Source organism: Scaptodrosophila lebanonensis, unplaced genomic scaffold (genome assembly GCF_003285725.1).
Source record: "Scaptodrosophila lebanonensis strain 11010-0011.00,11010-0021.00 unplaced genomic scaffold, SlebRS2 tig00000024-arrow-pilon, whole genome shotgun sequence".
Classification (NCBI taxonomy): domain Eukaryota; kingdom Metazoa; phylum Arthropoda; class Insecta; order Diptera; family Drosophilidae; genus Scaptodrosophila; species Scaptodrosophila lebanonensis.
In genome coordinates, this window is record NW_022060538.1 from 426,910 (window position 1) to 454,315 (window position 27,406).

The 27,406-nt window shown below is 38.9% G+C and overlaps 1 protein-coding gene across 2 annotated transcripts in view; it reads left to right on the forward strand.

The window, feature by feature from the left end:
* Window positions 1–26,421, forward strand: part of LOC115620304 (ubiquitin-conjugating enzyme E2 G1) — a 28,181-nt gene extending 1,760 nt beyond the window's left edge. The window contains exons 2-4 of one of the 2 annotated variants that reach the window (XM_030513488.1): window positions 2,856–2,958; window positions 11,399–11,508; window positions 26,101–26,421. In XM_030513488.1, coding sequence (XP_030369348.1) covers window positions 2,856–2,958; window positions 11,399–11,508; window positions 26,101–26,348 — 461 coding nt within the window. In that variant the 3' untranslated portion in view covers window positions 26,349–26,421. Of the gene's footprint in view, window positions 1–2,855; window positions 2,959–11,398; window positions 11,830–26,100 lie in introns of those variants that run through there. The other variant, XM_030513487.1, reaches the window with a different exon arrangement.
* The last annotated feature ends 985 nt before the right edge of the window (window positions 26,422–27,406 follow it).

The window sequence follows — 27,406 nt, forward strand, 5'->3', positions numbered from 1 at the left end:
CATTAGAAAAATAAGATTGTTTGGAGATTTTTTATGATTTATTGAGTTCACAAATTTTAATGACTTTTTAATTTATAAAGAATATATTAAGCTTCTTAAATTCAAAAATTGATACTTTTTCATATTACAGCTTCGAAACTAAAGTCCATCTTGTATAACTGTTTGTGGACAAAAGTATTTTGACATTTCAATGTTGGTTAACTAAATGAGGGAAAAAGTTAATATTGGTAAAAAATAACAAAAATATTATTACAAATTAAACCCTCCTTTCTTATCAATGACCTTTTGTAAGCATACAGGAATTGATTGTACGAATTTTTTAAATTTTTCTAATAAAATATTGTGCCGAAGTCCTTGAACTTTAGCAGTCGTTTCATCACAAGTCTTTGATAAGTTTGAACTTCGTTTTCTTTTTATATAAGCCCACATAATCTCTATTATATTGAGATCGGTGCTTTTAGGTAGCCAATTTAATCTATTGCCTTCGACATTCCTCAAACATGCAGTTTTCATATGGGCCTTGTGGCATGGAGCGTTGTCCTGCAGCAGTATAAATGATTGTCCAATGAGCTGGTCATCGAAAATGAATGCGTGTTCATTTAGGACACGTAAATATTTGTCCTTGTTCATTGTTACATCATTTGGTATCAAATCGTCCAATTATTTTTTGTTGGAATTAAAGGAATTGGACGAGTTACATATATATGCAAAAAATCGGTCTCCCTTAGCCGTATTTGGATACTACTACTTATTGATATTTTATGGTGCTTCTTGAGCTCACTCGACACTGCTTTTGGTGTATTCATCACATTTTCCTTAAGTTTCCTCAATATTATGCGGCCTCCTATAGGCTTTGTTTTGCATGGTCTTCCCGATCTGAGCTTTTGTACGGCAAGCGAATCCTTGAAAATGAATATGAAAAGCAATGTCAAAATACTTTTGTCCAGCCAAAAAATCTCAATCTACTACGCAGATAATCATAGAAAAGAAATGTGTTACGTTATCGCGCGATCTTTTTTTCTCTTAAAGCTTTTAATATCTTCTCTCTGTTAAAAATTGAATGGATACCGTTACTATTCTAAGTTTGCAGAAATAAGCGGTTTTATATTTTGCAATGTGTTGTCAAAATACTTTTGTCCACTGTTGTAGATTCTTCTAAGACCGAGAAAGTACGAGTTTGAGTTTTTTTTTTCGATGAACCCCTCACTCCATCGCAATTCGTGTTTTCCATAACTCCAGTAATTTTTGCAATTTTGAACTCAAATTTGGTTATTACTTCCAGTTACTGATTATTATTATCATTTCTGAAGAAAGTTATAGCCATAAATAAAATCGCTGCCCATGCTCTGCCTGCAGCTCTGCCCGCAGCTGTTGTTGCTTTGGTTCAACTTTGTGCTGCATACATACACTCATATCAACACGCAGATACACGATACTGATGTAAATTTATTATATTGAAATTGTACATAAACCCTTATGTATGTTGAATATTTTATATTTATATAATTAAATGTTTTTTAATAATTTTTCTTTTTTGTTTAGAGTACAGGGTATTTTACTGTCGGGCTTGCTCGACTGTAGCGTTATATCTTGTTTCGTTAAACTTTGACTTGCTATATTTATACTCTGTACATGAAATGTACAAGAGTATATTAGGTTTGTGCGAGCTGAAGAATGTAACAGACAGAAGAAAATGTATATATATATATTCTTGATCAGCATGACAAGACGAGTCGATCTATGTCTGTCCGGCTGTCTGTCCGTATGAACGCCTGGATCTCAGAGACTATAAGAGCTAGAGGCACAAAATTTTGCACAAAGATGCGCTATGTGTGTACGCTGTTCAAGTTTGTTTTATTCTTTTGATTGATAAAGATTTAAAGATTTGATAAAAGATTTCAACTTTGTTGAAACGACACACAAAAGAGAAATTGTAAAAAAATGTATTTTTATTAACTTCTAAACATCTATTAAATAAACATTTTGAATAAGAACTAAAAGTACTTTTGAATTTCATGTAAACAGGTTACTTATAAACAAGACCACCCACAAAAAGGGAAAATTAAAAAAAGAAATTTTAAAAAGTAATTTTTAAAAACTATATTAATTAAATAATTAAATTAAATACAAATTATTCAATACATACATACAAAAGTGGAGACATGTTCATATACAGTTTCAACAGCATACATTTACATCAGAATCGTGTCTTTGCGTGTTTATAAGCGCGTATGTATCAAATAAAAAACTATTATTTCTAAAATTACATTTATTAAAATTTAATTAAATTAAAGATCTATCAAATATTTAACTCATACGTACTCGTACTGTTTATGTACAGTTTCAATAGCACGAATTTATACCGGAACTGCGTCTATATGTGTCCATTTGTGCTTATGATTCAATGCGTGTCTGTGTGTCCATTTGTGCTTATGAGTTTCAATGCGTGTCCATGTGCGTGTGTGCGCGGAGTTTAACCAATGTGTAACAAGAACTACAGCTACTGGCAGAGCATGGGCAAGGATTTAATATAATGCTATAACTTTAAAATTATTCTATCATGATGAAACTTAACATAAGCAGCCATAACTAATTACTGCATCCAATTGCCAAATTCCGGTAAAAATTTCAAATATTACAGTATTATTTCAAAAAACCTTATAGCAGAAAAGTGAAAAAAAGCTTTTCCTTTCATATACTTAGAAAAAACTAAGAAGAATTTTGTCATGCTGACTAGGAATATTCTTTGTATGGTGTAACATAAATTCTATGAAATTTGTCTGTTTTTGCATGGGTATTTAATTTTTTTTTACTACCTGAAAATTTTGTAATAATATGTTATTTGCGTGTTTTAGAATTGAATAAAAACCCTGTGGAAGGATTTTCCGCTGGACTAATTGATGAAAATGATATATTTCGCTGGGAAGTACTAATTATTGGACCACCCGATACACTTTAGTAAGTATAGCGCGTATCGGTTCATGTTAACACATATTTTCTAATTTACATGTAAATGAACCTCAAACTAACTAGCTACACATGGGAGTCTTAAACAATCTACCCAAAGCTTTTTATTTGTTGATATAAGGGGAAATTTGAATCTGATTGTTATTTCATAATTCATAATTTCGGCAATCTTATTGAATGTAACTTGGTAAATATATTTGGTCAACTTATTCAACATACCAAGATACAAAGACACATTATTGCATTAGATATGTGGTGCATTGCTAGTTATTTATTCAAAATCCTTTGGTGCTACGAATTTACCTGATATTTCCCTGCATCAAAATTTCATAAAATTCTCGTGTTTTGCGTGTAATTCACTTTTTGTAAATAGTGCTGATGAGTCAGCACTTAATATAAATGTTGATTGTTGTACATTTTACATTTACCATAACAAAACTAACGAATTACCATTAAGAGCTGACCCAGTAGTTGGGAAACATAAACAAGTAAAAAAAAGTAAAAAGTCGGATGTCCCGACTTTGAAATACTCTGTACATATGTTTACAATAATTATAGAAAATTAAAGAAAAAAATTTTGATCGAGCTTACCAATTGCGTCTATATGAGTGTATGAATGCGTATGCGCATCTATTCGTGTCTGTGTAAACATGTTTGCACTCAACCAAAGCACCAGCATCAACAACAGCTGCGGGCATCGCTTGACCAGCAAATATATTTATGGCTATAACTTCTTGTTAAATCAGTCTATCATAATGAAACTTGGCATACGGAAACATAATAACTCACTGGGGGGTATTTGAATTTGAAAATCGGAAAAACCCCCATAGGGGGAAGTGGGGGAAAACCAAAAAAAAATAAAACAAACTTGCGCAAACACATAACGCATCTTTGTGAAAAGTTTGGTGTCTCTACCTCTTATAGTCTCTGAGATCCAGGTGTTCATACGGACAGACAGACAGGGCTAGATCGACTCGTCACGTCATGCTGATCAAGAATATATACAAAGTGTGTTCCAAAGTAAACAGGACTTTAAAAAAACAAGTAAAAAAGCTATAGTCGGGTGTCCCGATTTTGAAATACTCTGTACATTTTATTTATTTATTTATTTCATCGACAAACAATGCAGTCGATGTAAAAGAAAAAGAAAACAAAAAATCAATACAAAAGATAACTTAAACTAAAATAAAGCTATAGGATTAAAAAGCCTATAAAAATGACACAAATATCTAATAACGAATCCGACACGGTGGGGGAATTTTATTTGCCAAACGGCCAGCTATGCCCCGATTCACAGCAGAGGGTAGTCAGATAAGTTATTAGACCTAACAAAAAAAAGGAATGGAGATGAAAAAATAGCAATAGAAGATAAAAGAAAAAAAAAAAAACTTAAATAATAAGAGATAAAATATAATTAAAAGCTAAAGGTGAAGAATCACTGACCCGTTGGGGGAAAATTTATTAGCCAGTCCTGCAAGCTATGCCCCTACTCACAGCAGTGGTGATCAGTGATTCTGCCGGAGATAGCTGAAAATATAAGCTTTTAGTGAGGGGAGAGAGAGCTCACTTGAGATTAAAAACTAAAAAGAATTATAATTAGAACATAATACTCGAAAAGGGTTGTGCATGGCGTAATCACTAGTGCATCTGTTAAGTAGAAGAGGCAGAAAGTTCCTTGTTGGCCTGGAAGGAACAGAAAAATTAATACGACCTAAAAGCATAGAGGAATCAACATCTCCAACAATCAATTTGTGGAGGAACAGAACACCAAGAACTATCCTACGGTGAGCCAGAGAGGGCAGGTTAATAAGGAGAAGCCTACTGGAGTAGGAAGGTAATCGCAGATTAAGATCCCAGTTAAGACCACGAAGTGCAAAAAGAAGAAATTGTTTTTGGACTGACTCAATGTGATCCTGATGCAGTTTATACTGAGGACACCAAACACATGAGCAGTATTCTAGCACTGGTCGTACTAGAGAACTGTAAAGTAGCTTGGTAGTATAGGGATCGTTAAATTCTCTGGACCATCGTTTAATAAAACCAAGAACACCATTAGCTTTGTTAACGATAGTGGAGATGTGAAGATTGAAATTCAATTTGGAATCAAAAAGAACTCCAAGATCTTCAACTGTAGATATACGTTGCAATGGTATATTGTCAATCGCATAAGTACCTAGATGTGGTCTGGACCGGTGAAAAGTCATAAACTTGCATTTAGAACAGTTAAGGTGCAGGTAGTTGACCACGCACCACCGTTGAAAACAGTTTAGATCATACTGCAGACGAGACTGATAAAGAGGATCTTTATACGAAAAAATAAGCTTTACATCATCGGCATACATTAGTATACGGGAATGCAGCAGGATAGACGGAAGATCATTAATAAATAGAGTGAATAATAGGGGGCCGAGATGACTACCTTGAGGTACTGACCTGAGTAGTAGCTTCTGTGTCCTATTTTTTAAGTAAGAGGAAATCCAATTCAAAGAGTTTGACGGAAATCCCCTACGAGATAGCTTTAAGAGGAGAAGGTCGTGATTCACAGAATCAAATGCTTTGCTGAAGTCAGTATATATAACATCAGCTTGCATCTTTGCTAGGAATGCATCATTTATGACAGATGTAAATTCTAGCAGATTAGTCGTTGTTGACCGATTTTTAAAAAATCCATGCTGAGCAGGGGAGATTACAGACTTACAATGATGCTGTAAAGAGTAAGTAATTGTTTTTTTCAAATAATTTAGGAATAGCAGACAGTTTGGCAATGCCCGTATAGTTAGAAATGTCTGACTTACAACCCTTTTTGTGGAGTGGTATAATAAACGATTCTTTCCAAAAAGCAGGAAAGATTTCGTTCTCAAGGGACAGATTAAAAAGCTTAAGCTACGGCTTGCAGAGGGAGGTACTACACTCTTTGAGCACACAACTAGGAATGTTGTCAGGCCCAGGAGAGAATGAAGCTTTTACATATTGTATATTAGACAAAATACAAGAATCTGTAATTATTGGAGCAAAATTTGAAATTTGAAGGCATAATGCAGAATGGGTTTACAATAACTATAGAAAACAAAAAAAAAAATTAAAAATTTAATCGATTTTCAGTATTTGAACTCACGTAAATGGTGTATAATTGCACATTTACAGAGCAATTGCGTCTGTGTGAGTGTATTTATGCCTATGCGCATCTATTCGTGTCTGTGCAAACATGTTAGCAGTCAACCAAACAGCAACATCAACAACAGCCGCGGGCAGCGCTTGAGTAGCGCTGCAGCAGCAAATATATTTATGGCTATAACTTCTTGTTAAGTCGGTCTATCATAGTGAAACATGGCATACGGACACATAATAACTAACGGGGTATTTGCAATTTGAGTTCGAAATTCCAAGAATTACGGGAGTTAGAAAAAATCGTAATTTGCATGGGAGAGGGGGGATGGAGGGAATTTCCAAAATATACATTTTCTGCGTATTCACGTAAGGCATCTGGGACTAAAATTTGGTGTTCCTAGGTCTTATAGTCTCCGAGATATAGGCGATTATACGAATGGAAAATCGGGAAAACCCCCATAGGTGGGACGTGGGGGGGGGGGGGGGGGAATCAAAAAATAAAACAAACTCGTATAGAATACACACATAACGCATTTTTGTGCAAAATTTGGTGTCTCTATCTCTTATAGTCTCTGAGATCCAGGTGTTCATACGGACGGACAGACAGAGCTAGATCGACTCGTCTCGTCATGCTGATCAAGAATATATATACTTTGTGGGGTCTGCCACGCCTCCTTCTGCCTGTTACATTTTTCAGCTGTAGCTACCTAATTTTAGTTCGAAATTCCAAGAACTACGGTAGCTATGGAAAAAAACACGTGTTGCGGGGGAGTGGGGGGGGGGTGTATCAGAATAAAAAAATAAACGACCTGCCTAGGGCTTAGGGGAACCTCGATACCAAGTTTGGTAATTCTAGCTCTTGTACCTTCTGAGATCCTTGCGCTCATACAGACGGACGGACGGACAGACGGACATGGCTAAATCGACTCGGCTTGTCACCCTGATCAAGAATATATATACTTTGTGGGGTCTGCCACGCCTCCTTCTGTGTGTTACATACATGCGCACAAAACTAGTATAGCCTTTCACCCTTTGGGTACAGGCTATAAAAACAGAACAAATGGTTTTTTCGGCAAAATCAATTTATTTTATTCAAAATAGTCTCCTTCTGCTTTAATACAGCTTTTTATACGATCCAAAACCATGTCGAACGAGTGTTTTTTTCTCGTTGGCCGGTATGGCCGGTGAACGCCTTTTGAATGGCCTCTACGTCTGCATAACGCTTTCCTTTCATGGGAAAATGCAAAGGTAGAAGTCGCACGGTGCCATATCAGGTGAATACTTGAGTGGTTAATGGTTAAAATGTGATTTTTGGTAAAATAATCGGTCACAAGCGTCGATCGATGAGACGGCGCATTATGGTGCAACAAACGCCAACTTCCATCTTCGCGATATTCGGGCCGAACACGTCGAATACGGCGCACCAAACGCTTTAAAACTCCAAGGTAAAATATTGCATTAACGTTTTGGCCGGGTGGAACAAATTCTTCGTGGACAATACCCTTGGAATCATAACAAGATAGAACGCTACAGTCGAGCAAGCCCGACAGTAAAATAGCCTGTACTCTCCACAAAAAAGAAAAATTAAAAAAAAAAAAATTAAAAAAAAAAATTAATAAAAAAAAAAAAATTAAAAAAAAAAAAGAATAAATGAATGATTTAATTAAATTAAATTAGAATACATGTTTATGTTCAGTTTTAACAGCATATATTTACATCACGTACCTATGCGTGTTCATATGCGTGTATGTATGCAGCACAAAGTTGAACCAAAGCAGCAACAACAACAACAGCTGCGGGCAGCGCTGCCGACAGAGCTGCAGGCAGCGCATTAGCAGCGATTTTACTTATGGCTATAACTTTCTTCAGAATTTACCTATCATGATGAAATTTGGCACACGGACACATTAGTACCAATTGGGTGTACCTACCAAAATTTATTATTATCAAAATTCCGAGAATTACGGAAGTTATAAGAAAAAACATGAATTGCGGGGGAGTGGGGGGGTGCATCGAAAAAAAATTCAAACTCGTACTTTCTCGGTCTGAGGAGAATATGGAAACCAAGTTTGGTTATTCTAGCTCTTATACTTTCTGAGATCCTTGCGTTCATACGGACAGACGGACGGACGGACACGGCTATATCCACTCGGCTTCTCATCCTGATCAAGAATATATATACTTTGTGGGGTCTGCCACGCCTCCTTCTGTGTGTTACATACATGCGCACAAAACTAGTATAGCCTTTCACCCTTTGGGTACAGGCTATAAAAACAAATCAGCATTGTCTTCACTTTAGACTTTTCCATGTGCGATTTTTTGGGTTTCGGCTCATCCGGTGCCTTCCATTCAGCACTCTGGCGTTTCGTTTTGGGATCATATTAGAAACACCACGTTTCGTCACCAGTCACAATATTGTAAAGGAGGTTTTTGTCCTTTTTGACCTCTTTAATGATGTCCTTCGAATGTTGGATTCTGAGCAATTTTTGGTCGTCAGTCAATTTGTGTGGAACAAAGCGTGCACACACCTTTCATAAGCCCAAATGTTCGGTAAAAATGCGATAAATCGATGTTTTGCAGATGTTCAATTCCATTTCCATCAATTTCAATGATGATTTCGGCTGACTTTTGATGAATTCGTGCACAGTTTCGATGGAATTTTCGGTGATCACGAATTTTGATTGGCTCACATGTTGATCGTCATTTATGTCCTTACGACCACTTTGAAAACGTTGAAACCACTCGTGCACTCTGCTACGGGATAGGCAATAATCGCGATAAACTTGTTCCATCAATAGAAACGTTTCGGTAAAAGTTTTACCAATTTTAAAACAAAATTTAATGTTATTCGAAGCTCATTTTCGCACCGATAACACAAACATACTGACACTTAAAACGCAATAACTTCACTTCCAATCTATGAAATGTCATGAACATGTCATGTCACCGGACAATCGATAAAGATAGCAGATTCTAACGCACTAGTCGACATATAGATAGCGCCACCAGGGGGCGCTATATTCAAAAAGTCCTGTTTACTTTGGAACGGACCTTGTATAAAACAGTTTGTCCTGACTGACTGGTGATCAACGTAAAGCCCAAATGGTAAAAGCTAGGAAGCTGAAATTTTGACACAAGTATCCTTTCATTGTGTAGGTGCCCACTAAGAAGGGATTTTGGAAAATTCGTGCTCCAAAGGGGGGAAAACAGGCTCCAACGTTTGTATGAAAAATCTACAATTTTCATCTGATTAACTTCAAACTTAGTTTGTATTCTCTCAGAAAAATTACAAGAAAAACTGTATACTTGGTTTTTTGATATTTTTTTGGGGCCTAAAATATGGGAGTTTTCCTGTTTAAAAATGTTGGGGCACAAAAGCAAACCGCGTCAACAGCCCACAGCCCAAACGGTAAAAGTTGAAATTTGGGCTCAAGTATCCTATCATAGATCGAGCTCCATAGGGGGGAAAGTAGCTCCAAAGTTTGTTTGAAAAATCCGCATTTTTCAACCGATCGACTTAAAATCAATTTAAGAATACAAACAAAACTGCATACTTAGATTTTCGAAATTTGTGTTGGAGCTTGAATTATTGGGGTTTTGATATTTATTCACTATTTCAAATGAAAAGTTTTTGTTATAAATTTAGTCCGATCGATTTAAAATTTGGGTAATGTAATCTTCGTAACCAAATCTACAACTTTGCATTCAAGGATTTTCAAAATATGCATTTTACAAAAGCATTCAGAACAAACAATACAAAATATCGAACAGTTGGGGACAACTAAGTATACATACACACACATACAAACAGCTGTTCGTGTAGTTGCGTGCAAACGATTGAAATAGCTAAAGCAAAATGTGAGACACTAATGTGTGAATGTCCATACATATGTGCACATCTATGTATGTACATATGTATCTACATATGTATGTATGTACATTCGTCTTGCACTGACAGAGCAAGAAATGTTAATTAATTGAAAATTATGTAACATTTTTAAAAGTAATTTTTTCTTTGTTTAGTGCATTTGGCATTAGGGTTTTCATTAATAACTTAATGCAGCAACAACAAATATCAAATAGTTGGGGACATCACATACACACACTCACACACACAACAAGCAACAGTTCGTGTCTATGTGTGCGGTTCTCTACGTACGGTTGAAAAAGTAAAGAGAAACATACATATGTATGTATGTATGCCTGTGTATGAATATAGCATGTACATATGTACATTCGTATTAATGTATACATTGGGAAATCGTGGGAAATCGAACACAGTTGTTTGATTGTAAAAAAAATAATGCTCTAAAAACAAACAACAACAACAACTGCAAGTAATTGGCTCGCTCTTCTTCTTTCGTTTTGACCATTTTACAATTAACAGGTAAAGGCAAAACGCCAAAAGTTTACAGTTACCGTCGCTAGGGAACGACTGCGTATGCGATAGTAAAGCAGAAACCGAATAACGAAGCTACGCATATTCTGCTTCGCATTGCGGGCAGATGTATGTACTTGTATGTATATGATTTGTTCTTATTGATCTCAATAAATAATTAGATTTTGTTATTTAAATATTCTGCTTATTGCATTCAAACTTCGATATTTTGATGGTATCGATGGCTTCAACTATCGAAAGTTTTACTCTAGCAAATTGAGATGAGAATTGTCAGTGCTTTTTGATCGTGGCTCATCGCTGCAAGGCATTGACACGAGTGCCGTGTTTCATATTCCGAGTTTGTGCGTGACCGTATTGACTCAATATGGCACGAAAAGACTCAAATGTGAATTTAAAATTAGGATATACCCTTATAATTATTCCCCTTTTTGCACATAGTCTATCTTAAAACGTTGCGTTATCTCTATATATAAAACAGTTTGTCCTGACTAATTGGTGATCAACGCACGGCCCAAACGGCAAAAGATGAAATTTAGACTAAAGTATCCTTTCATAGTGGAGGAGCACACTAAGAAAGGCATTTGGAAAATTCTAGCTCCAAAGGGGGGAAAACAGGCTTTAAAAAATATTAGTTATAGTGGTCATGTTCGTTTAACGAAATAGTTTGGCAAGAACAAAATTGTAACGGACTACTGAAAAATTTCTTGTCAAGAACAGAAAATGTTCATTTAAATACCTTAAATGCCTTCCTACTGGTAACTTAAAACATATGGGTAGGTTATGCACACACAAAATAAATACAATTGGAAACATTATATTGAGCCGGGTTAAGACGGGCAATACCTGCTAGTACTTTATAAATATAAACTGCTAAAACTATTTACACCAAAATAATACATGTTTTGCTAAATTTTATATTCGCAGCGAAGGAGGTTTCTTCAAGGCACATCTGTATTTTCCAAAAGAGTATCCATTGCGCCCACCACGAATGAAGTTTGTTACAGAAATTTGGCATCCAAATATTGAAAAGAATGGTGATGTTTGCATTTCAATATTGCACGAACCTGGAGATGATAAATGGGGCTATGAGAAGGCATCGGAACGCTGGTTGCCAGTACACACAGTCGAAACAATATTGATATCCGTGATATCAATGTTGGCAGATCCGAACGATGAGTCTCCAGCAAATGTCGATGCTGCCAAAGAGTGGCGCGAATCGTACCCTGATTTCAAACGTAAAGTTGCACGTTGTGTACGAAAAAGTCAAGAGGAGTGCTCGTAGGAGTTCGAATTTCTCTATATTTGTATATTTATATTAAAAATTTGATACATTAAAAAGAATAATTGCATTAATATTCATATTTAAATTAAAATATTGGGATGATGATTTTTTGATTAGAGTCATTAAAACTATATACATACAAATCGCCCTTTTTAAATGAATAAAATAATAGTCACTTTAAGTAACTCCTAGTATAACAAAATACCATACTCATCCTGTTATTTATCAAACTCTACATAGATATAAAAAGCAGAGAAAAGGTGTTATACAAGGGTTCTTTAATAAATACCCGTCTAACGACAGGGGTCTTTGCTCGGAGATGTTAACTTTGCCATCGTTTTCAGATATCGATTAAAAGCTACCATACTAAATTAGACTGATTCATCAATTACATTATTTTCGGGGTTTTTAGTTAGGGTGCTAATAGTGCCCGCTGGGACGAAGCTGAAGACGAGTTGCTTGCGTTGCGAGCAAGCTGACAGGTGCGAATTTGATGCGTATATATTTTCGTTAGTAGCAATGGATTCGTCTTTAACTGATGAGCATTTACTAGAAGGAAATTTATTTTCAAAATTAAACCAAGAAAGGAATGCTAAAATTTAGCGAGCTCAACCCTTAAACACCCTAAACCACCCGACAAGAGAGAACGCTACAGTGGAGCAAGCCCGACAGTAAAATACCCTCTCCACAAAAAATGATAATAAAAATGATGATAAAAATAAAATTAAAAAAAAAACTTAGTTAATTAAATTAATTAATTAAATATAAAATATTCAACACTCTTAAGTGCTTATGTAAAATTTCAATAGAATAAATTTACATCGAAATTGTGTCTCTGCGTGTATGTATGCAGTACAAATGCAGCAACAACAACAGCTGCGGGCAGAGATTACATTTAAGGCTATAACTTTCTTCCTAATTCACCTATCATTATTAAACTTGGCATATAGACACAATTTCACTAATGGGATGTAGTTACCAAATTTTAGTTTAAAATTTTAAAAATTGCGGGAGTTATGGAAAAATTGCGGGAAGGAAGAAACAAGAGAGGAGGCTACAGTGGAGCAAGCCCGACAGTAAAATAGCATGTACTCTCCACAAAAAAGGAAAATTTAAAAAAAAATGTATTTAAAAACAAGACAATGCTACAGTCGAGCTGCAGGCAGCGCATGGGCAGCGATTTTATTTATGACTATAACTTTATTCAGAATTGACCAATCATGATGAAACTTAACACACGGACACATAATCACTAACTGGATGTATATGCCAAATTTCAATTTTGACTCGGCTTGTCATCCTGATCAATAATATATATACTTTGTGGGGTCTGCCACGTCTCCTTCTGTATGTTACATACATTCGCACAAAACTAGTATAGCCTTTCACCTTTGGGTACAGGCTATAATTATAAAAAAAAAAACAAGAGAACGCTATAGCCGAGCAAGCCCGACAGTGAAATACCCAGGTAAACTCCCGACACTGAGGTATATGCGCCCATAGCAGAAGCAAAAAGAGGAAGAAGAAGAGCGAACTTGATGCTGCAGTTTGGGTGGGTTGTACTGAAGAGAATTTGTTACGCTAATCACTTTTCTTAGAATTGACCGAATTGGATAAAACAACAGTAGATAATTATATATACATTATGTGTGCAAAGTTTGGTTTAGGTAGCATTTGAAATGTGGACGCTATTGACGAAATTCTGTAGCGGGTGAAGGGGAGGAAAATTAAAAAAAAAAAATAAACTCGTCCTTTCTCGGACCTAGGAGAATCTGGATGCCAACTTTGGTTATTTTAGCTTTTATAGTTTCTGAGATCCTTGCGTTCATCCAGACGGACAGACGGACGGACATGTCTAGATCGATTTCTCTCGTCATGCTGATTCAGAATATATATACTTTATGGGGTCGGAGATGCTTCTTTCTGCGGGGCTTTAGGCCGAAATATTTTGCTTACCCGCGGTATATTACTAGCTAAATTATAAAACGAATCATTGATGTTTTGATTTGTATTGCTAGGTGTATTCATTATATACATGTTTGAATTAAAAATATGTCCTTTGCACTTATAGTTCTCGAGAAAACGTCGATTTTCAAACTACATATTTTTAAGGTGTTTTTCAACTTTGTTGGAAAATAAAAAAAACTAAACTTTTGCTTTACTTAAAAACTTTCACCCGCCCGGATCCGCCAGTGTGTACCAGAGCAATAAAAGTGCCGAGACTTCGAAAAAAATCAATGAAAAACACGCTGCTGCGGGTATAAGAAGAAGAATGCATCGCACATAGATTCGCTGTTTTGGCTTTCATTGGCTATTAAAAATATTGTATTTTGTATTATGGCTACAAAAATAAACTAAACTAAACTATTTCGCCTAAATCAAATATTGTGCAGCCCAAATGACGCGTAAAATTAATTGACCATTAATTTTTAATTGCTGATTTGCAACATATTCGACCCTTTCTGGAATTACGTGTTCTTTGATTCATTAATTTATAAACAAATAGTGAATTTTATAGAGAAAAGTTGTTTTAGTTGGTATATATATACTATAGATATGGTATATGGTATACAAGTATTAGTGTGCAGCAATTGGGCTGTAGAAGCACTAAATGCCAACTGTAATAAAATTATTCCATATATTAGAACACAATTGAAAAGGGATATTTTGGAATATTGTTGAATCGCGACCTTTAAATGTTAGCTACTTATTGTCGGTCGATATTATTTAAATACGCAAAAAAATCTTCTGATTTACTCAAATCTACTGTAAGTGATTGAGATTTATCACTTAAAGTAGAATTAAAAAGTAGATACAAGTAGATACGTGTATAAGGCTAATATTGCTTGTAATTAAAGGTGGGAAAACTATTATTGTGAAATATGCATTTATGCTTACTAAGATTAATTGTCAAATCAAGATTAAAAGTTAAAAGCACTAAAATTTTTATATGATATTTAAATATGGAGAATATGCATCGAAGACTTCAGACCTGGCAAATAAAAAATACTCTTGTCGTGAAAAGAAGTTTACTTCCAGGGTTGATAAAATTTTGACTTCTGGTCAAATTTTCATAAAATAGCGCCTACTAATTGGATTTATGTTAGAGGAAATACGCGACTCGAGGAACAAAAATTAAAAAAATATAGGTGTATAAATAGATGCAAGATTAAATAAGATATATGATTAAAATTTATGTAATATTAAATTGACAAATTAAAACAAGAGAGAACGCTACAGTCGAGTAAGCCCGACAGTGTAATACCCTGTACCCAGGTAAACTTCCGTCACTGAGTTATATGCGCCCATAGCAGCAGCAAAAAGAGGAAGAAGAAGAGCGAACTTGTTGCTGCAGTTTGGGTGGGTTGTACTGGCGAGAATTTGTTTCATAAATACAACAGTAGATAATTATATATAAATTACGTATGCAAAGTTTGGTTTAGGTAGCATTTGAAATGTGGACGCTATTGACGAAATTTTGTAGCGGGGGAAGGGGGGAAAATTCCAAAAAATAAAATAAACTCGTCCTTTCTCGGACCTAGGAGAATCTGGATGCCAACTTTGGTTATTCTAGCTTTTATAGTTTCTGAGATCCTTGCGTTCATCCAGACGGACAGACGGACGGACATGTCTAGATCGATTTCTTTCGTCATGCTGATTCAGAATATATATACTTTATAGGGTCGGAGATGCTTCCTTCTGCATGTTACATACTTTGCACAACCCTCTTTACCCTACGGGTACAGGGTATAAAAATTAAAATATTGTAGCGTAAATCGGCCTTTGGCCGAGCGGTGACCAGCGATTCGCTACGCAAAACGATAGCAGGCAGGTGTGTAAAGCAGCAAGGTCCAGCAGCGGGGCGGCTGGCGAAGTGACTGCAGCAACAAATCTGTATAGCGGAGGCGCGCGTGGCGCGCGTCGACGCTTGACAGAGAAGGGCCCACTTCGGAAGAATTAGCAGCGCCGAAGAAAAAAAGTGCGCCGTTCAACTCAGCTTTTTTTTACTTCACTTTATTAGCCTTCAATGACGATCAAAACAGGCAGATGGCCCAAATACTTAATGATTTTAAATTACACATGTGGAGAGGCTTGAATGATCCGCATCAGCGGAGAACACCACCGTGTCGGTCCAGAGCACATCAGGAAGAGAAGAACTCCTTAAGGGTAGTTGCGGTTGAAGCCATGAATTTGGCTGCGGCAGCATGGATCTTGTAAAAAACAGCTGTTGATAGGTGGCGCATGTGGGCGTATCGATAAGCGCAAATCGATACTTGAGCGCCAAGCTCGTAATTTGAACTATGCACTACCAATTTGCATTACATTACCCCCGCTGAGACTCGAGACTCCTGGCCGAGTACATCTGGACCATCTCCTCTATAGGGTGCGAGACGGTTAACGTGAACAGTTTTTGTAGATCGCTTGCCAGGCGGGCGCACCGTGTACACCAGATCCGATATGCGACGAACGACTAGGCTAGGTCCAATCCAGTCCGACTGCAGCTTGGGGCAACGACCCACTTTGCGGGCGGGTGAATATAACCAGACTTTGTCGCCAAGCACGAACTCCCTGGGATTCGCTCGCATGTCGTATCGCATCTTGTTGTTGGCGGCAGCTGATTGCAGCTGCTGACGGGCCACAGTGTGAACCGTTTTGAGTTGGGCGCGCAAGGTCTCCACGAGGGTAGGGAGTTTCGTCATTACATGGAACGCCATAAGTCAGCTCACAAGGTAGCCGCAGTTCACGGCCAAGCGCCAGCATAGCCGGTTGGTTGCTGAGCGGTCGTAGCGTTGTGAATGCTGCGAATGCTGTCATCGATGAGCGCCTCGGGAACAACGAGCACGGGAACACCACTAGTCGTCTTTAACGTAAGGGCACCCTGATCCAGCCGTGATAGAGCGTCTGCATTACCGTGTTGTGTACCAGCACGGTGTTGAATGCGCATGTTGTACTGCTGTAGTCGCTCGATCCAACGGGCAATCTGTCCTTCTGGCTCTTTGAAGTTGCACAGCCAGATCAATGAAGCATGGTCCGTGCGCAGTATGAATTCGCGCCCATGTAGGTAGTGATGAAAGTGTTTGGTGGCTTTCACTACCTCTAGTAACTCCCGTCGTGTGACGCAGTAGTTGCGCTCGTCCGGCTGCAAGCTTCTGCTGTGGTACTCAATAACGCGTTCAACGCCTTCTTGGATTTGGCTAAGAACTGCGCCCACCCCGCTGTCGGAGGCATCAGTATCCAGTATGAACTCGCCAGTTTCACTTGGAAACGCCAGTATGGGACCCGATGTCAGCTTAGTCTTCATCGACTCAAAGGCGCCAGTAGCTGCTTCGTCCCATAAAGAGTCACGCTTAGCCTCTGTCAACGCGTGTAGCGGTCGTGCAATGGTAGAAAAATCTGCAATAAATTTGCGTTAATTTCAGCACAGTCCTAGAAAAGATCTGACTTCAGTTTTGTTTAACGGAGTTGGCACTTTTTCAATTTTCGATGCGCTGGCCTTCAGGCCACGTGGCCAAGATAGTCAACCTCAGATTGAAAGAAGTTGCATTTTTGGGGGCTCATCTTCAGTCCAGCTTCTGCGAGGCGACGAAAAATGTCTTCCAGATGCTTTAAGTGGTCTTCTTCTTCAAACGGCATGACGTTGAATTCAAACAATCCAGCGTCGCATGCAAAAGCCGTTTTTGGACGCGACTGTTCGTCCATTTCAACTTGCCAATATCCGCTCTGTAAGTCCATAGTAGAGCACCAGCGGGAACCATGTAGCGTGGCCAATATGTCGTCCATTTTTGGCAAAGGGTAGGAATCCTTCAGGGAATCCTTCAAGTCGGCGATAGTCTACACAGAAACGGATGGACCCATCTTTCTTTCTGACGAGAACTACGGAAGATGACCATGGACTTGTAGACTGCCGAATAACACCACGAGCGCTCATATCCTCAACCAGTTTGTAGACCACGTCCTTACGGGCCAGTGGAATTCTACGAGATGGCTGTTTTATTGGGCGCGCTTGGCCGGTGTCAATGTTGTGCTTGGTCAAGCCGGTACGTCCCAAATCGCTGGTTTCCCACGCGAAAACGTGGTGATTTTTTTTTTTTTTTTGTTATTTAATTGACAAATAACTGTCAATGTTAAACATAAAGAAAAGAAATAACAAACTAGGTATACATTCAAATATTGAAAAAAAACATAAAAAATTTAAATTAAATAGAATTACAAACGATTTAAAGAGATTCAGACTGGATCAGGAAATTAAGTAAGCAAGATTTAATCGAACTAACCGAATTCTCATGGCCAAAGACATGACTCAAATTATTGTAGTTGCTACACAGAACCCGAAACGGACTTTGCAAAGCATAGTTGCTTGTACAGCGATGGGAACAAAAAATCTTGAAGGTCTTTGTGGTACCGTAAAGTTAATTTGGCTGACAAGCACCGAAGACTCGATGTCGCCGGTAATTAATTTATGTATAAAAACAACACCTAATAAAATCTGGCGGTTAGCAAGTGATGGAAGACCTAACAATTGTAGCCTGTGAAAATATGATGGTAGAGGGTCGGTTCTACTCCATCCAAGACCACGTAATACAAACAAAAGAAATTGCTTTTGAACCGATTCAATGCGATTTTTATGTATTTCATATTGCGGGCACCAGACTTTACAACAATATTCTAAGGTAGGCCGCACCAAAGCCGTATACAAAATTAGTGTTGTGTAGGGGTCTTCAAATTCAAAATTCGTTCTACAGGAGAGTTATTTAAATAATATGAAATGAAGTGAGGCTTGAATCGGTGGAACGTCATTAGCTTGCATTTAATAAAATTTAAGTTCAACAGATTCCGCGAACACCACAATTGGAAGGCATTGAGATCAAGCTGCAAATTGTCATGAAACTGAACATCGTTATATGAGAGGCAAAGTTTTACGTCGTCTCGTGTACTAATACGAGAGTAAGTTAGGGATGATGGCAGATCATTTATAAAAAGAGTAAACAGTAGAGGACCTAAATGACTACCCTGTGGGACCTCCGAAGTTACTTTAATAGCTTTTGACAGTACGCCGTTAAAAATTACACGTTGTGTTCTGCCAAACAAATAACTATATAACCATACGATAGGATTTTTGGGAAATCCCAAAAGACCCAACTTATGGATCAATAGCTCATGATTGACAGAATCAAAAGCTTTGCTGAAGTCAGTGTATACAACATCCGTCTGGCTCTTAGCTAAAAACCCATTCATAACGAACGATGAGAATTCAAGGAGATTTGTTGCGGTAGAGCGGCGTTTCATAAATCTATGTTGAAAAGGGGAAATTATGGACCTGCAATGGTGCTGTAACTGAGAGGTCATCAGTTTTTCAAGAAGTTTGGGGATAGCAGAGAGTTTAGAAATCCCTCTGTAATTTTCAATGTCAGATTTAGGCCCTTTTTATAGAGATGGGAGATGTAAGAACTTTTCAGATATCGGGGAATCGGCATCTGTCAAGTGATAAGGAGAATAGTCTATAAAGTGGTTTGCTAAGGGCATCAGCACAGAATTTCAGGACGCAGCTAGGTATACCATCTGGACCGGGTGCAAAACTTTGCTTAAGATTTTGAAGCGCGGACAAGATGGAAGGTTCATCGACAACAGGCATGAATATGCAGTTAGCTTCATGAATATTGCCGTAAAAGTTAATGTTGGAAGAGGAGAAACAATTTGTTGTGTATGTGTCTTGGAAAAAAGTTGAAAAAAGGTCAGCGATACCAGCATCTGTGTTAGCAGTAAGTCCTTTAAAAAACAACATTGAAGGAAGCCCATTTGCATTTCTTTTTGAGTTAACAAAACTATAAAATTGCTTTGGGTCTTGAGAAAAGTTAAGTCTGCATCGTGTCAAGTACTCGGCATAACATTGATTGTTTAATATTAGAAACTGAGAACGGGCTACACTAAATTTGTAAAAATCAGAGTTGGTCCCAGATTTTGAAAAACGCTTATATAACCTGGACTTAACATTCTTTAATTTGGAAAGCTCTTTAGTGAACCAAGGCACACGACGCGATGGCCGTAGAGTACAAATAGGAACACAAGCATCAAGCGCGGAGTTAAGAGCTCCATAAAATATATTAATGGCTAAGTCCATATCGTTACACACATATAAATGAGACCAATCAAGCTGCGCTAAAATACAATTCAGTTTAATAAAATTAGCTTTTTTAAAGCAACGTACCCGCGTATTTTGGTTTTGAGGCAAGGTGGTACACATTTCAGTATCAATCACTAGCTCTAATGTTGGATGGTGAAGATCATCGGGCAGGGACAAAGGCAGTGTTCTATTTATAACCATATTTGACACATCATTTAAGAAAACAAGGTCTAGAAGTTTCATTGACGAGTTTAACACAGAATTAACTTGAAAAAGAGGTATATCAAGCATACCATCTAAAAATTGACAGGCAGAAGAAGTAGTTAGGAAATTTGAATTTTCTAATACTGACCACGAAACATCAGGTATGTTAAAATCACCAAAAACGACCAAATAGTCTCTATCTTTAACCATACTGGATATGAGTTGTATTGCAGAATAGTGAAGAAATATAAGCAAATATAAGCTTTACACATATAAACTCGATTAAAAACGAATTTTCAAAAGAGACAAATTCAGACGACAATAGAGAATCTACAGCGATAAGAACACCACCACCTTTGCGGTGTATACGGTCAAGTCTGAAAATAGAATATTTTTGAATAAATATTTCAAAGTTTAATACTTTGGGTTTAAGCCACGTTTCAGTTAATATAATAACATTAGCAACGAATGATGTACTGTTTGAATAAAGCCTTTGATGTTTAGTAAGCAGTCCCCGTACATTTTGATAATGAAATATCAGGGAAGAGGAATGATTTAGTTATTTGGTGAAGACGGTGCTATGGAAGAAGAATTATTATTTGCATTAATGCGTTTACGGGTAAATTCGTGAGCAACTACATGTTTTGGCCAGAAAGTAGGGTCAACGATTTTATTAAATAAATTCTCAGGAACAGAAATTTTGAAAGACGAAATGTCGCGCTTATACATAAACTGGAATTTCGAAACCAAAACATCAGCAGCTAAGCAAGAAGGTACATTTTGGCAAATGTACAGCTTGATGGAATCCTCTGAAACATCGTGCTTTAGCCGGGATACAAAAATCGACTGGCGTGGCGGGACACCAACTAAGGCCCGAGTGGTGCCAGGATCATGCTGGGCAGTAGAAGAAGTAGAAGTCGGGCGTCTTGGAGCAGCAGCGATGGTGGGTACAGCAGGACAGGCAGCAGTAACAGGAATATCCGCAATAGCAGCAGCAATCACGTCGGTAGTAGCATTAGCAATTGATATGGCTGAAGAAACACCCGGAAAAAGCATTTCACTATTCATAAGGGCAGCAAGTGAACACGAAGATGAAGCGCTCTCCCCAAGTGAGACCGCGGCAGGTGTAGCAAATGCTTCAACGATAGGATTAGGGTAAGCTGGTGTAGAAAGTGAAGCACAATTTGTGTTGTTATCCGGGATTGTAAGTATGTTAGGCTGGGATATAGTCAAGTTTCGTTTCTTCCTTTTTGGAGACTCGGACAGTAGCTTAAGGCCAAGAAACGTCGTTTCCAGCGTTACAAATTTTTCGTGGAAAACTTGAAACGGCACGAAGTTCTTTTATGCTTTTATGCGTCTGTTTCATAAACTGACGCATTTCGGTAGCAATACTACGACATTTTTCACAAAACCAGATTAAGCCGTTGTTTTTGCCTAAGTAGTCAGTTACCCGGCCAACGAACCCGGCACATTTCGCGTGACCAACGTCGTCGCACAACCAGCACTGCACTGTAGGGCCCATTGAACCAAGCTTATGGCCAAACTCACAGGACTTAAAACAGCAAGAAAACATTATGGTCCGTTTTAGTTAGAGCCTAAACGTATGCTATGAAAAAAAACAATGTTTGTTGAATGGCACTAGGAATAGCACAAACACACGCACTCAAAGTAATTAGCAAAAATGTTTTTAGTTGATTTAAAACGAAGATTTTATTCAAAAAATTCGGGAATGAAAAGGTTTTGACTCTATTTTAGTGTTTCGACACGTCCCCACTAACAGCTGCATTTTTTGATCAAGGATAAGGGCACAGTTGGTAACGAAAAAAATTTGTTTTTGTTGTTCGTATATAGGCGCACCGAAATGTGAATGCACTGATGGAAAGCAACAACAAAAAGTCACTTGTTCACTGCACTTAGAGGTTTAGCGTTTGTAAGCCGCAATCGATTAAGTAAAGCATTCGCTGGTAATCAGTCACAGATATGTGTACACTTGACAAAGTAGTACTTTGGCAAAAAGTTCAGTTTATATTTAAAAAACGATTAATCATAGAGCTCAAAATAACCACGACCGATTTCAACGACAGGGTTGCCAGATGATGTGCAATAATTTCAGTAACGATTGTCTCAGAGATGGCGGCAGCCCATCGTCAATTAGGAAATTCCAGTTTTCGATGTCGGGAGGAACCGCGGGCCGCGGATCGTCGTGCAGCACACTTGCTGGCTCCAGGCGGCCCAGCGCAGAAAAAGCCGGAAGTACTTAATCCTGTGCAGTCAAATTCAGCAATCGCAATGTCATAAACTGGCGATGTAAGGTACAGCATGTTGTCTCGCCCTGGGGGGAAAAGAGGAATGGCGCTGCCGCCAAATGTTAGACACAGCCTTTTTAAACTCACCACGGACTTCTGTTGTAGCAGGAAGTCAATGCCAAGCAAGCTTGGTGTGTCGCCACCAACAAGAAGGAAGTCATGGCTAAGTGTTCGCTTGCCAAGCCGAAATCTTACTGTGGCTCGCTTTGTGGCTCGAAATGTTTCGGCAGACGGTCTTTTCAGCACCACATCGCAAGGCGTGGTCTGCATTGGTTGGGACGGGGCGATCCTGTAGGATCACGACGCAGTGCAGGCTTTGGCTGCCTTGCGTATGAACCGGAAATAAAGTTGAAGCTACATTTGGCGTGTCGCTTGTCGTAGCCACGGGAGCTGGTGTCTGATATTCGACGGTGTGGCTTTGAGTTGTCGTCTCGTTAGGTGCCTTAACTTCGTGGCCTTCTCGGAAAAGCGCGGCAAATATGCTTTCATTCTCCTGGATGGTGTCCGTCGACGCTGCTTGGATGGCGTCGCCTTCAGGAGCGGAAGCTTCGACTATGACGGATTTTATTTCAGAAGGCGGCGGCTGCGCTTTGGTCGAGGCGCTGATGAAAGATGCCAATTCTCAGAGAACTGGCATCTGAACATTTCCCGCCGAGCTTCCTCGAGGCGGTCGGGCAGCCTCACGTTTACGTTTCCGGGGACGTCTCTTGCTCGCCTGTATCAAAACTGGTGGCCTACTTTGCTCGACCTGGAATATGGGCTTACTTGTCTTATGGATGCATTGAGTGTACACCCGATTAGCTATTCCGAGGGCTTCCGCCAGGTCACGGGGCCCCTGCGCGGCCAAGATGCTCTGCAAAGCCGACTCACGAACTCCATCTACGAACTGTCGCACGAGTGTGAAATTAAGCAGCGCTTTAGGTACGCTGCCGAATGCTCTTTGCGCCAAGTGCTCCAAATCCAGGGCAAAATCCTCCAGAGTCTCGCGCATGTTCTGCCGCCGACCATAAAATTGTTGAAGGTATGACTCCTGCTGGGCGTGAACCATCTTCGCATGGCTGTGCAAAGTGTGTCATAGCGTGGGCCTGGCCATCCGGGCAATGTGTTGTATAGCTTTAGCGCGCGTCCTTTGAGGTTCAACGCGACCCCGATCCGCCTCTCCTTATCAGTCCAGCCATAAAATTCGGCCACCGTATCCACTATGCGCTCATAGTCATCGTAGGCGGGCAGCATACTGGGGCTGAACGGAGGGCGCTGACTTCCAACAGTGTCAAACGCCAACTCAAATGGTCTGCCTGATCTGGCAGCGCTGTGGGGGAATTGTGATGCTGTGTGCGATGGGTGGCGGCCCTGTAGAAAGCGGTCATTCGCTAGTATGGGCTGCGGTGCCGACAGATGTGCAGCGGATTGCCATTCAGGGCGAACGGCAGCAGACCAACACTGTCTTCTCTCCTGCAGCCGGTGCGTTGCTTGACAGCGGCGGGCGTCCAAGCGTCGACAAAAGTTGACTGGGCAAATGCATGGCGCGCTGCGGTTCCGGAGACACATTTTCAGCCAGAGTGTCTTCGTTTATTGCCATCCGTTGTTCCATCGTCTGTTCGGTGGTCGTAGCGTGGGCCACAGCATTAAACGCGGCAGATATAGCCACGTGCGCTATGGAGTCAGCACTTTGGTGCTGGTGCGCGTCTCGATCCGGCGTGGACGTGGTGGGCGCTGGCAGCTGCATTCCTGTCGTAGCATGTTGGTTCCCATGTGTTCACGTTGAATAAGTCGACGGCGGCTGTATTTCCAGCCGCTGAAGCATTGCATGGGCTGCCGCCTGAATGGCCTCTTTGGTTGGCACGTCAGTATTTAAAGCAGCAGCCCAATGCGGTGCGGAAGCCTCCTTATCATTCCCTCCTGTGTTCGGCAAAAGCGCAGCGAGGACTCCTATTAAAACACGTAGCATGTTTTGGGTAACTTCTCGTCATGTCTCGTGCATGGCTTTCACTGTTTGGCTGAAGCTATCGATGGCTTGCCAACACTTATCGTTTGCTTTATTTTTATTTTTCGGCTTTTTGTGTGGCTGGGATCCCTCGCGGTGATCGAACATAACCCCACATCTGACACCAATATAGCGTAAATCGCCCTTTGGCCGAGCGGTGACCGGCGATTCGCTACACAAAACGATAGCAGGCAGGTGTGTAAAGCAGCAAGGTCCAGCAGCGGGGCGGCTGGCGAAGTGGCTGCAGCAACAAATCTGTATAGCGGAGGCGCTCGTGGCGCGCGTCGACGCTTGACAGAGAAGGGCCTACTTCGGAAGAATTAACAGCAGCGCCGAAGAAAAAAAGTGCGTCGTTCAACTCAGCTTTTCTTTAATTCACTTTATTAGCCTTCAATGACGATTAAAACAGGCAGATGGCCCAAATACTTAATGATTTTAAATTACACATGTGGAGAGGCTTAAATGATCCGCATCAGCGGAGAACACCACCGTGTCGGTCCAGAGCACACCAGGAAGAGAAAAACTCCTTAAGGTTAGTTGCGGTTGAAGCCATGAATTTGTCTGCGGCAGCATCGATCTTGTAAAAAACAGCTGTTGATAGGTGGCGCATGTGGGCGTTTCGATAAGCGCAAATCGATACTTGAGCGCCAAGCTCGTAATTTGAACTATGCACCACCAATTTGCATTACAATATGTGTATGGTGACGCTTTTATTAAATTGTTGCTGATTCAAGCCCAAAATGTGATCGTAACACAAGTATTTTGAGAATGAGTATTTCAAGTGTTGTCAGATCAAATCATTGATATATTTAAGGGGCGGATGTGGGGAAACTCGCGGTCGAAAAAAATATTTTGAAAACAAATATTTGCACAAAACTAGCTAACCCTTTCTGTACAGGATATTAAAAACAAGCGGAAAAGCTAAGGTCGGGTGTCCCGACTATGAAATACTTGTACATATTTGTAGAATAATTATAGAAATACAAAAAAAATTAAGAATATATAAAAAAAAATTTAAAATTTGTTGATCGTTTTTACCTTCTTTGGTATTCGAACTTATGTAAAGGATAACAGAATAACAGTACATTTACGTTGGAATTGTTTTTATGTGAGTCTATGCTTGTCCGTGCGTGCCTCGTGAGCCGGCAAAAAGCAGCAACAACAGCTGCGGGCAGAGCTTGGACAGAGGTAATAAATATGGCTATAACTTCATTGTAAATCGGCTTATCATTATGAAACTTGGCATACGGACACATAATTACCAACTGGAGGTCAAAATTCCACGAATTACGAGAGTTATAAAAAATTGTTGATTCCGGCGGAGAAAGGAGAGGGAGGGAAATTTCAAAACATAATTTTTTTAAATTCATATAATGTATCTTGGACTAAAATTTTGTGACTCTAGGTCTTATAGTTTCCGAGATATAGGTGATTATACCAAAGGTGTTTCCGAAATTCCCTTATGGGGGGGAAGTGGAGCCACGCCTCCTTTTGTTACCTTTTCACATCGCGTCAACACTATATACTCTTACATTTGATGTATACAGAGTTTGATAATATTTGCCTTATAAATATTAACTGTTAAAACTATGTATTTACACTAAAATAATACATGTTTTGTTAAATTTTATATTCGCAGCGAAGGAGGTTTCTTGAAGGCACATCTGTATTTCCCACCACGAATGAAGTTTGTTACAGAAATTTGGCATCCAAATATTGAAAAGAATGGTGATGTTTGCATTTCAATATTGCACGAACCTGGAGATGATAAATGGGGCTATGAGAAGGCATCGGAACGCTGGTTGCCAGTACACACAGTCGAAACAATATTGATATCCGTGATATCAATGTTGGCAGATCCGAACGATGAGTCTCCAGCAAATGTCGATGCTGCCAAAGAGTGGCGCGAATCGTACCCTGATTTCAAACGTAAAGTTGCACGTTGTGTACGAAAAAGTCAAGAGGAGTGCTCGTAGGAGTTCGAATTTCTCTATATTTGTATATTTATATTAAAAATTTGATACATTAAAAAGAATAATTGCATTAATATTCATATTTAAATTAAAATATTGGGATGATGATTTTTTGATTAGAGTCATTAAAACTATATACATACAAATCGCCCTTTTTAAATGAATAAAATAATAGTCACTTTAAGTAACTCCTAGTATAACAAAATACCATACTCATCCTGTTATTTATCAAACTCTACATATATATAAAAAGCAGAGAAAAGGTGTTATACAAGGGTTCTTTAATAAATACCCGTCTAACGACAGGGGTCTTTGCTCGGAGATGTTAACTTTGCCATCGTTTTCAGATATCGATTAAAAGCTACCATACTAAATTAGACTGATTCATCAATTACATTATTTTCGGGGTTTTTAGTTAGGGTGCTAATAGTGCCCGCTGGGACGAAGCTGAAGACGAGTTGCTTGCGTTGCGAGCAAGCTGACAGGTGCGAATTTGATGCGTATATATTTTCGTTAGTAGCAATGGATTCGTCTTTAACTGATGAGCATTTACTAGAAGGAAATTTATTTTCAAAATTAAACCAAGAAAGGAATGCTAAAATTTAGCGAGCTCAACCCTTAAACACCCTAAACCACCCGACAAGAGAGAACGCTACAGTGGAGCAAGCCCGACAGTAAAATACCCTCTCCACAAAAAATGATAATAAAAATGATGATAAAAATAAAATTAAAAAAAAAACTTAGTTAATTAAATTAATTAATTAAATATAAAATATTCAACACATACATAAGTGCTTATGTAAAATTTCAATAGAATAAATTTACATCGAAATTGTGTCTCTGCCTGTATGTATGCAGTACAAAGATGAACCAATGCAGCAACAGCAACAGCTGCGGGCAGAGATTACATTTAAGGCTATAACTTTCTTCCTAATTCACCTATCATTATTAAACTTGGCATATAGACACATAATCACTAAATATCCCAACCTCGAGCACTTCCGCGCGAGGATTAATAAGTTAGTGGTGGCTTTTTTTTTTTTTTTATATTCCTGTTTTAC